This window comes from Falco biarmicus, chromosome 6 (assembly GCF_023638135.1).
Source record: "Falco biarmicus isolate bFalBia1 chromosome 6, bFalBia1.pri, whole genome shotgun sequence".
NCBI classification, from domain to species: domain Eukaryota; kingdom Metazoa; phylum Chordata; class Aves; order Falconiformes; family Falconidae; genus Falco; species Falco biarmicus.
Window position 1 is genome coordinate 49,756,565 of NC_079293.1, and position 12,283 is coordinate 49,768,847.

The 12,283-nt window shown below is 39.6% G+C and overlaps 1 protein-coding gene across 3 annotated transcripts in view; it reads right to left on the reverse strand.

Moving 5' to 3' along the window:
* PHACTR2 (phosphatase and actin regulator 2) overlaps positions 1-12,283 on the reverse strand; it is a 141,082-nt gene that overhangs the window by 42,445 nt on the left and 86,354 nt on the right. For 2 of the 3 annotated variants that reach the window (XM_056343070.1, XM_056343072.1), the window contains exons 2-3: positions 10,580-10,747; positions 232-312 (exon numbers count right to left, since the gene is read on the reverse strand). In XM_056343070.1, the coding sequence (XP_056199045.1) occupies positions 232-312; positions 10,580-10,747 (249 nt within the window). The remainder of the gene's footprint in view (positions 1-231; positions 313-10,579; positions 10,748-12,283) is intronic. The other variant, XM_056343071.1, reaches the window with a different exon arrangement.

The window sequence follows — 12,283 nt, forward strand, 5'->3', positions numbered from 1 at the left end:
ATACTTAAGGATATCACCAGAAGTCAGATGGTGTACCTATGGCAGGAGCAGCTACAGAACACAAATCCTTTCACACCAACTTTAGCTCTTTGTCAACTGGTCCAAATTGCCTCTCACACTCCTCAGCTTTGTCTCCTCATACCTATTTATACTACATGGAAACAATGCAACAGTGGCTGTATCACCCATGTTTAGCACTTGGGGGCTAAATTCTAGGTAACATGTTATCACCTTGCTCAGGCATTTCCTTCAGCACTCCCCTTCTTATCAGCTCCTCTCTGCTTTGTCTTGTCGAAATCTTCCTTTCCAACACTAAAGAAAAAGCACAGTTAAGAATAGATTTATTCTCGTACTGCCAATGCTTGTAAAAAATGTAGAAAAAATATTATTTTATAGAAATCCTGAGAAATCTTGTTTCCTCTAATTCTGCAGAAGTGGTCTGGGTTTTCATGGACACTCTCCGAAAACAGTCCCACGATTCCAGGCACAGAAGGTGGGGATTCATACGATTCAATACCTTCAGCTGAGCCAGACTCCATGAGGCTTCTTTTACAGTCAATGGAAAAAGGTACTTTCAGAGTGAAATTGAACTCATTATGAAAATTATTGCATTTAACATGTAAAAGCACCTCGTTCCCATTGACAGGGTTGACTAGCTCAGCTGGAGATACCTACATCTGTTTTGACTTGAGGGAGACAAATCCTGCTCAGATCAAGCAACTCAAAGACTAGCCTTTGCAACATACACACTGTTTTAAAGGAAAAAAACCCCAACACAACCTTAAACAGGAGCAAGAAAATTGTGTTCTGAAAGGGAATAACATCCTCATCCAGGCTGGTTGGCTTTCATGGAAACAAATGCAGCATCCTGTTTTTAGCTTAAAAAAAAGAAGCATACAACACACAAAAAAAGACTGTGACAGGAAGCATTTTAATTATTACGTTTATTTCCCATGGGAAAAATTCTAAATGGTTTTATAGGGAAAAGCACTTACAGATGGCAAAATGGAATAGCTCACCACTGCACCCACGCCAAACCAACACAACATTTGGTCAGTGATCTGGGAGGCCACTGTAATGATCCATTGAACCATGGTGCATGGTCCATAAAATGTGAGCATCACTTGTAAAATCCTGTCTTCTCTGTCAGGAAAAGTTAATCTCCCATGCTGATTATATTTACACACAATCATCAAAAACCCAAGTGACGTCTGGAGCTCGAGCTCAGGGCAAGGGGTACGCAGCAAAGCTTCAGCCGCGCTAGATTTCATCCTATTAATGCTATGGGACAGGGTCATTTATCTCATCAACTAATTCAAACACTGCTTAGGACCAGTCTAATTGCTTTATGCAGATTAAATACTGCAAGAAGTATTGTCAATCTCACGCGCACCAGCCCAGTTGGAGTGAACAGCCACATGGCGAAGTGCCGGCTCCTGCAGAGGCACAGAGAAGGCAGCTCTGAGGAAGTCACCCTCCATGCATAGCAAAACATCTTTCTCCGCAGCACGTAACTCCAGCTGCTGACTCACAGATGGGCTGGCTGGCCTCAGACACCTGAAGGCATCTCTGCTCACAGCTCCCCACCCCCCTTCTCTGCCAGGGAAGGAGATGGTTAAACAGAAGATGAAGTAGATTCTGCATTTCTCAAATTTATAGCACCGGTTTTATTTCTCACACAGCAAAGTGCAAAGATTCAGCGACTGCTCTGCATGGGATGAATTTCCCTGCCAAAATAGCACCAACTCCTGGCAGAAGAACCGGGGGCTGTAACTATTTTGATCAGCCCAGCTCAAGCTACCCATGCCTGTGAGACCAACAGCTCATGAATGCAAACAGTACTGGCTCGCGAACATGTAAACTGGCGTTGGGTCTGTGTTTATATGCTCGGGTATTTTGTGGGATGTGTCTGTTAAAGGTCAAACCTTCACGGCATTCAAATCACATTCTGGCAATAGAAAGGAGCCCTGCAGGCTCTCCATATAAGCCAGCCTCCTTGGACAGAGGAGCAGCCCCAAGTTAGATCAGGTTAGACTGCCTCGGGTCCCAATCCTAAATTACTCAACAGCTTTTCCAGGTTTTTTCCCATTATTTTTTTAAGGTATATGCCTTGCAAGTGTGTGTCACATTGGCACAGCAAACAAAGCACAGGAGTGTGCCCTATTCTTGCAAAGGGTTTCTCCATGTAGGTGAACACTCCATCCCATGGAGACTGCTTTAAAAGAGACAGGGGCCATGAAGTCAGAGGACTACGTGGGCAGGCACAGATGGAGGGTCTTAATCTTTCTAGAAAGCCAGGATTTACAAGCAGAGTGAAATATCCTTTAACATAGACCCCAACGACAACCATTTCACACATATACTTTATACCTGTTTTGTTGCTGGCAATATAAATATTCTCTTATTATTATATCATCTTTAGAGGTATTATTTACTTCCTACTATTTTTCCTATCTGCTTCCTTTTCACATTTGTTTTCTTGGGGGCAGTCAAATCAGGTGAGCTCTCATACATTTATTTGTAGAACTTAATCCAATACCACTTGAAAACAATGATACTCTTTACACCAAGTTCAAGAACACTGAATCAGACCCCCTCATCAATGTCTCTCTAGTTTTCAGGATGATGCATTTTTTCAGTTCTACAACACTGAATTAACAACTGTATCAAATTAATTATCATGGAAAATGTCAATTGGCATTAAAAGACAATTAACTCCTTACACTTTTACTGGAAGACCTCAAATCATTTTATTAACATTACATAGGTTTCATAACATCCCTTAGACATAACTATCTCCATTTCACAGATTAGAAAAATTACAAAGAGATAAGAAGCTTAAGCTCCAATCCTTCATCATCTAAAATGCTAGCCATGAGTAATGTTTTTATTTAAACTGATGCAGCTCAGTTAATTCAGCTTGAAAAGATAATTTATTTAAAATATTACTTGGCCCATGGAAAGAACATTATAAATCATGCTAGCATTCACTGTGAGTATCATATAATTTAATTCCTACAAAGAAAAAGTCAGAATTTTAATCTAAATCAAAGTGACCAAAAATATGTCCCCTTGCATAAGAGGAATGAGCAGCTTGTCTAATTATGAACCTATACTGGGTGCTATTTAGCCAGGGTGGACTCTTCATTATAATTTACTGCTTATTACAGACTTTGGACTATACAACACATTCCACATTTACAGAGTCAAGTATTTTGATTATCACAGCCCAACGACAGTGAGTTTTAAGAGTCACAAACTACTCACTCGAGCTAATCACATTTGACTACTGCTATGTTTCAGTAAACTCTCATCGAAGTTACAAATTCAAGCATTCAAAAGTCAGGAAATGTTTGGACAAAGGTTAATGAATGTGCAGATGGTACAGCTTTTATTTGTTTGTTATATAGTTTACTTTTGCCATCCCTGCCTTGTTTAGGATACAGACTGCGCTGTGTTCAATGAACAATTTATTTGCTTAGATTTTTAACCTTACCTTTCATTCTATGGCCCAAACGTCATCTAAGGAACAATCTAAACATTAATTTGAACACACCCAACAACGGAGTGAACCAAACCCAGTATGTTCTCCTTGATGCCCACGTGAGATGCAAAGGTGTTATCACTGTACGGATAGGCAACTTAGGGCATAGAAAGATAAAAGTCGTAATACCACACAAGCTGACATTTGTTAAGTGTTTAATTTGAGGTACCTTTTCAGGTGTAATTTCCCATATTAAAATTGTGATAAATAAAATGAACAACCAAGCAACCCAAAGCATAGGAATTCTAGCTGAATTTCCAATTTACAGTTCAAAATATCTAATCAACAGAAGTAAAGCTAGGACTACGGGCCATCTGCTGCTGAGCTAATGGCACAGACAACTGTAGAAACAATTATCATCTACCAGAACCACCTGGGATGGGTATCACTATTCATCACCTTAGAAATAGCTCAGTCTCCTGAGCTCAGTAGAGGGAGAGGACTGTAGCTGGGCGCTTCCACCACTGTTCTGCTTTGTGTGCTCCCTCCTCTCACCAGCTGTCATGACTTCATCATCTGGGTCTTTCTCCTTCACTTGAAGAAATTTAAACTTCGTATCTTTGGTTTCCAGACTTACCTCTCTCCTCTTCCTTATTCTTCTAGTAGAACTTGCCACAATATGATACCTATTTCCTTCTTCCATAAACGCACCTTTGCCTCTGTGTTCCTGCTGATCATCATTTTTGCAGTCTCTGACCTTACAAGTTACTACCTATTCCTCACTAAGGAGTATATGACTATTCCTATCCTCAAACACATATATGATAAATACTGTTAGGCGTACCACCATGATGTCGACATTCTTAATCCGAGTGACCAGCTGAGGTTATTACTACAAATCTTTTCTGTCATATGTGTATATAATAATGTGTATATAAATCTGCAAATATAAATATCTTACCATGTGTCTGTGATATATATGATATATAGATATATATGTGTATATACAAAAATGTGACTATATATAACATTTCAACATTAACAGCAACACATTGTTCATAACGGTAAGCAATCATGAAATGGAAATAACAATTTCCCCATCTGTATACAGGTATGTATTGAGACCGATTACACAAACAAGTCAGTCCTGACCGTCCTGCTGAGGAAGGCTGATGTGAAGTGGACTCTACTGTCACACATTATGCTCCAGCAGACACAAAAAATCCCACATCAAAATCCTTCCCCTGCTGCAGTCAAAAGCAAAGCTTGCCCTGACTTCAGGTCTAACTGTCAGAAAGCACGTGAATTTATCACACTATATGCATCCCTCATTGACCTGAGTAAACCTTACTTGTCCAAGGGTTCCCACAAACATTTGCATTTTTAGCCCAGTACAAATAGCAGTAACACTAATCATATGAACAGTTTACCTCAGAAAGCAGTTTCCGTCCCTCCCTCCCTAACCCCTCAAAAGAGACTGCTTAGTGATGATATTCAGCAGCTACAAACTCAGGCAGTCTTAAAAACCATTCTCTGACTCAAGAGAGCTGTGAGATTCTGGATATTATCCAGTCTTTAGTTTTGCTCTTCCAAGAGAAGCTTGAGAGAATTCAGATTTTTAATTTTAATCTGACCTAGTAAGAGCTAAAATTGCTTACTGCTGCCTGTCTGCATATACTCTTGCAGTGGAACTTTGAAGTGGCATCTGCTTCGTGCCAAGACACAAACTGCTGCCTTCCTTTCCTTCACAGCAAAACATTGTGGAGGGGAGAAACCCTTGAGATGATGCCATTTTTTGTTTGTTTTTACTTAATTTTGAAAGCCCTCTAGGCAGAAAGTAGACAACCAGTGCCCAGAGAACAGATTTTCTGAGATACAGCATGGAAAGTATGTTGCTAAAGGAAAAAATTCCAACCATCATTCCCACATTGGCACAAATACTTCCACATCTAGTCCTCCATCCTTTTTTTCATGTTTGTGGTATTTGCTGTTTATGAACCTCTTTCAGTTGCTAGCATAAGACAGCTGGGTGAGATTTTGTGAAAGCACTGCACGGTACACGCCCTGGCAAGGCGCTAGCAAGAACCTATTTCAAAAAGCCTATTGAAAACCCAGCAAAAGCAATGAGTTCTTTGCAATAGCATGCGTTCTGTCTGAGAAGAAACTCTTTAGCTGCACACAGATTTATCAATTTGTAGCCCTGTGAAGAAGATAGGCAATAAATATGACAATCATGGTAATGTCTCCCATGGTCTCAGGCCAGGAAATGGGCTTCCTGCGCGTAAGATGCACACAGGCACACACACATACACGCACACCCCGTGTTCTGTAATGTAAATACATCTCTGATCAAGTAGTCTGAGGAAGAGGATTTCCTGTAGGACTTCAATTTTGTATGGATGTTTTCCCATTTCTTTCTCAAGTCAGATAAGCAAGTTTCAGTTAGCACGCAACAAGGGGCAACTTGCCAAGTAAATGCATCTTCTCAGTCTCCATTGGTCCTGGGTCTGTTTCCTCAAGAAATATACGGATAACTATTTTTTTACTTTTTTTCCTCTCTGAATCTACCATCTGAGGCAGGATAAATGCAATCCAAACTACTTCTGATCTCAAATTCCAGCTTCGCACGTGAAGCGCATACACAAACATAAGTGATTCCATACCTTACAAACATGGAGGTTAACAGCAGATGGGATCTCCCTACAGCTGCAGGGTTTCCTGACAGCAAAACAGTCCTCAAGCACGTAAAGCCATGCTTTCACTGCAAGCTAACTTGATTGGCACTGAAAAGCTATAGCTTATTCATGGTGCAGCTGAGGCCGGCACCCTGTCTGTTTCTGGAATTTCTGGAGACACAACCCTTACCCTTAGTACTGCAGAAGAGTACAATTTATCCCTGTGATTCTCTACATGGAAATACGTGGGGAGGTCATCTGCATTTCCTTCCAAGACAGGGAAGGAACTGCAGGAGGGTGCTGGAAGTCAACGCATAAATGACTTACTCCGGTCCACTCCTATAAGCACTACTAGGACTACTAATGAGCAACCAGCATGAATAAAAGCCCACGACATGCTGCTGGCATAGGTCGGAAAGCACAGCCAGGCTTGGGAGAAAATGCGTATCTTGTATGTAGACAGGAGGGTAAATGTCAATGACACCTAAGAAAGGCTATAAGATAGATTTGCCCTGAAGAGGTACTCCGAGTCTTCACTCTGTGGAGAACAGTCAATACTTAGATACAATCTTCTTTCTCAACAGAAAAGCTCTGGGAACTGTCCTTGCGCCACTTTCGCACAGCCAAATGCCTGAATGTGTAGGTTACATCTTTAAGAGTCACAAGGGGTAAAACTCTCATATGAAATTTTTGGGGAAAATAATTTGGGAACCTTTCCTTTACTTACAGAACTCTTACAACTCATATCATCCAGATTCACTTTCTTCTCATCTCCCCAGCTTACAAAGCCAGTCATGCTATCTTTGAGGTGAAAGTCAAGATTTTCAGATACTACATAACTCCTAGATGTTCACTTTAAGGGGAAAAAAAAAGCACTAAATATTTTAATGGTTGACAAAATGCATGTAAACTGGGGCACACAAATACAAGCTGACAGACTGAATGTACAAAATAATACAGAAGTTTTGAAAACCTGAAATTAATTCCCTATGTCACAATGTTTGTATAATTTAAATAAATCAAATTTTACACTGTAGCAGCATGCATAAGCAGAAACTTATTAAAAATAGAGCATATGTACTCCTTGGAGAAAAAAAATCAATCCACTGAATAATGAACAAATATCAGAAGTTCCCAAATCTCTTATATAACATCTCAAGTTCTGTTCACCAAGACATACATTAAATTTTGCATACTTACTCATCACAAACTATACAAGCACTGACACACTGTAGTTTATATAATTCAGAGCATTGGAGTGGTTTTGTGTTTTATTAGCTGTTTTACATTATGTTATTAAATATAATGGCAGTGTACACTGTATAAAAGCCTGGTATGTGCTACATGGCTACCCAGAAGGACGCTAGCTAAACAATGAAGTAAAAAATGAAAGGTTTTCCAAGATAATTTAAAAGCCTATATAGAAGTTAATACTTCTAGATACACTAGTGAATCACTCCTGTTAGTTGCTTTTTTTGCCACAAAAGACTACCAAATATGAAGTCTTGTGATTGGACTTAGAGCAGCGACTTCAGTTAGTCCACTAAGTGTTACCTCCTCCTGCACTGGACTTTTCCCATCTGCTTGCTATACCACTTACAAAAATACTTCGTTGTGCAGATAATTACCTTCTACTTTTCAATACATCATTATATACAACTGTGTATTCAACTGACCAAAAGAGCTCCTACTTATATGATCTATGGACTATACTAATCTTTCACCATCAACTCTGTTCTGCCAATTTGTAGCACAAATTCTCCTAACTGTTTTGAATTTCTGTTTGCACACTGGTGCTCTCCTTTTTCAAGAAAAGACTGATCACAAAATAAAGCTGTAACTTTAAAAAAAGAAAGACGAGCTCTATATTACTCTTTTAGCTTCCAGACCTTAAAGGCAGCGCTGCAAAACCACAGCTCAAATGAAAAAAACCCAGCTTGTCTAAATGGTAAGTCACCCAGAAGAGTGGGTCTCTTTTTTCCTCTCTGCTTCAACAGGCTTTATTGATAGTAATCACAATGCTAGGACACAAATCCAAGTGGTAACTTTCACAAACGCGCAAAAAGTACTTCTTGTTATGTTTTGCTGGATTTGTTTTCAGTTGCATCAGGTTTGTGATCTGTTCATCACAAACCTGGTCCTACACAGGAGGCAGTAGAAGTAAACAGACACAGCTGAGCGAACTTGGAAGACAAATTATCACTTAAAAATTATTTTTGAGGTAGTTAAGATGGATGCTGCTTCCCAATAATTTCTTCTTAAGAAAAAGTAATAAATACAGTTACAATTTGGGAGCACGCAGTGGCAAAATCAGACTCAGAATGTAAAATGTTTCACATAATCTGCTGTAATGTTCATAGTACTGTAGCTCCGATGCTCTAGGTATATGAATGAAGCAAGGTTCAGGGAAATAACAACCCCTACCACCAGCTGTATGGCACCTGAATAAAGTATTTTGTGACTCAAAGTTTGTCTATTTGTATGTATAGCATAATTTTAAAGCTTGATATTCATTACAGTTCTGAGGATTTAATGTTTTCTGTCCATTACATCTACTGTTAGGCATCTCCTAAGCATTTCAGTTGCTCACCCTGGGATAAACTGTCCTGAGTAACTCCATTTGGAGTCAGTGCTAATGGGAACCGTGGGTTCTCCACACCCCTGAAAGGACTTGAGGGATCACACCATCATGAGACAGGCAATTTAAGTACAAGCAATTAACTAAGGCAGCACTTTCGAAAGTGTTGACCTTCATTTCTTTGTGCCTGATTTCCTCCTCTTGTAAATGAAGTATGAACACATGGTTTGCCTTGGTATTGTAAGAATTGATGTTATGCTTGTAAGATTGGACCGAAGCCCTCTAAAGAAAGACAGTACAACATAAGAAATACTGTATTTAACATTAATTTACCAGATATTAATTTGTAAAAATAACTGCAAAATGACACAGGCATTATTACTTAATTGCATAACAATTTAACACATGCTAATATGTTGTGACAGTTTGGGGAATTTCTATATACACAGCTTATGAGTGGTGATTATTCTGAAGAATTCACTGCCTATAAAATCACATAGCCATCCAACAGGAGCTGCACAGCATTCAGGAGTCATTAACTAGAAATAACGTTTCTCTAGCAATATTGTAGAAGTACTGGGGAAGCTGCAGAAAACTGGAAGCAATGAAGGAGATATCAGACTGAGAGGATTTTTTTGATTGCAATAGTGGTAGAAATTGTGGGGGTCTTGTTGCAGGGTAAGCAGGAAAATTAAGGGAGGGAGGGGGGAAGAAGAAGAAGAGGAGAAGTAGGCTGAGAGAAGGATTTCAAGATCTCAGAAAATTGCCCAAAACTTCAGCTGGTATCTGGAATGATGTAGACACCACAGAAGATGGGTGGGGTTTTCCCTTTGCATAAATAAAGCATATTTTAGAAGTTACACTGTTTATAAGTTACACTGCAAAACCACAGAGTTCCTTGCTGTAATTGTCAGGGGTTGCTTTGGGTTTAAAATGTCAAGTAGTGTACTCCTAAGAGTTCAGGAGAGCCTGCTGAAGACACTTTAGGAGATTAGTATTGGGTTTATTACCTAGATCATGGAAAACAGCAGACAGAGGGCCTGCACTATGCTAATGAATCTGAAGAACTCATAGATGCCCAGTGGACTGATTACACTCAGGTTTAGAAAAGCACAGCATCAAATGTCTGAATCCCAAAACAGAAGTTTGGGATTTTTCTGGAGAAAGCTTGGCCAGAGCTGTGACACACAGAGAGACATACACATATATGCAGGGTGGCATTCAGTTTCCTAAAAGTGGGTGTCCACAGCCACTTGACATGCCCCAGGGTTTTGGAGATGTCTGCACAGGGTTGGAAAATATGATGTGGAACCTTCTGGGAGAGCAGCCAGGACACCCCAGAGCATCTCAGGTGGCACCAAACAAACCTGACTAAATCCCAGCCCTCAATATTCCTCTTTTTCAGAAGGAATATAATTCAATCACAGCATTTTATTTCAGACCATCCTGGAAGCTTGGCCAACAGGGGAGTGAAGGGGCAGAGCAGCTTGTATGAAGGCAATGAAAGCTGATCCTCGTTCTTCTGCTGGGCACAGCCATGTCTGTTTCTCTCCTCTGCACAGATCAAACTTCTGTCCCCGTGAAGGCAAGGTTTGTTCCATAACCCAAGTCACTGACTATTAGGAGAACATAGAGACATCCCCAAAATATTTGAGGATATGTAACATAAAGCCTACTGTTTCTTGGTAAAAAAAGATCACTGTCAACATCAAAAGAATATAATGTACAGTGAACAATAAATTGCATAATTTTGGTGACAGGTTCAGGACAGAAGCTGAACAAGGTTACATTTTTCCTCACCAGTGTTTCCTACTATTTGCCACCAAAGGGCCACAGACATACCTGCTGATGTTTCTCTGAATTTGTCACTAGTCTTCTTCTTCCGCCATTTCCATGGTTTAAAGATTTTGCCAATGGTGGAAAGTTTGCCCTTCCTCTTGAAGGGAGGAGTTTGGGATCCTGGGGCTGGTCCATCCGAGTTAGCGATTGAAGCCTTATCCAGACCATCAACTGTATAAACAAGAAAAGTAAAGGTCACTGAAGGATGGAAAACCAATTGGTACCCAACAGCTAAACTCCTCCACTATCAGACTGCTACAGGCTGTGTGTGGCTCCATGTGTTTTCTGTTCCAGAAGGCAGCCAAGGGGCATTTGATTGCAGCTCATGGTCACAAGCCAGCCCCCACCCCAGCTAGCCCTGGGGTTTGCTGCTGCTCAGCACCTCAGCTGCAGCAGGCCAGAACTTGCTTCTCACCATGCGCATCTGGCACATCTGCACGGTTCTGTGGTTTCCCATTGCTACTGCAGAATTTCTTTCAACATACATTTGAGCAACTTTTCCCGTATCCTTGGTAAAGCTGAATAACTAGCTGTCATCATACAGAAAATGAAAGCCCTGCAATGTAAAAACATAAACTATTTCTTTTGAGTAAAACAAATCCTTTCTAAATGAGCTCTCAAGATAACTGTTCTGGCAGTAGAATGGAAATAGGTCCATTTCATATCCCTGGTAATCAGTCATTCACAACATGGCCTGCCATGAGTCAACCATCTTATTAACAAAATGTATTTAACAATAAGCTTTTGAGCTGTAGCCAAAACTTAAAAGAAGGATTACTTTTCTGAGAAAACATATTGAGTGATATGAAAGCCAATATTTATCATTAATGGATGTAACATTTGAGTTTTGTGAATTAAATTAAAAACTCATTTCACAACATGCCATAGCATACAGTTAAAATAAATTTCCTGGAAATTTCCATGAGAAGTCTACTATTATTTATTTGTGTTTAAGAACTGAGTTAAAGCCTTCCATTCGTGGTTCTGCAAACACTTTAAACGTGCTTAATCTTATTCACGTGAGCAGCTTCACTGAAGTAAACTTCAATTCCTTACATACATAGAATTAATCACAGGCTTAAATGTTTGTGGCATACAGGCTCTGTAATCGCTTTCATTCATCTAAACATTCTAATTATAACCAATTCAGAATAGAGTTGATGTCACTCCGAACAGTAATCATGATTATCATAGATCATTCAATCAGAAAGTGCTATTCAAAGAAGGAAACATCACTATCCCCATTTCACAGATGGAAAATATAAGGCAGAGGATTGTTAAGTGCTTAATTTCATGTTTGCCAAATGGCTTCCTGAATCCTGGTCCTGTGTCCTAACTGCTAAAAAGATACATACTCAGACACATAACATCATGGTGCAATCTCATTATTCTGTTTCTCAGACAAATGGCATTTAATGAGTCCTATATTTGTCCTAGACTTTAGATTGATCCAGGATGCTAAAAAAAAAACCCTTTTCTGTGAGAAATCTGACGTAATGCAAATAAAGTCCAGGAAACTTTATTTCCAATGTTTTGAAATAAAGTACTGGGAAAAAAGATCCATTGTATAACTTCCTTGAAACCCATAAAGTTAAAACCAGAGATAAATTGATATGAAAATGATAGCATTTAAATCAATAAATCTGAGTGAGTTATGCCATAAAATGTAACAAACTCTGTACTGTCAGAGATATGGAACAAAGAGAT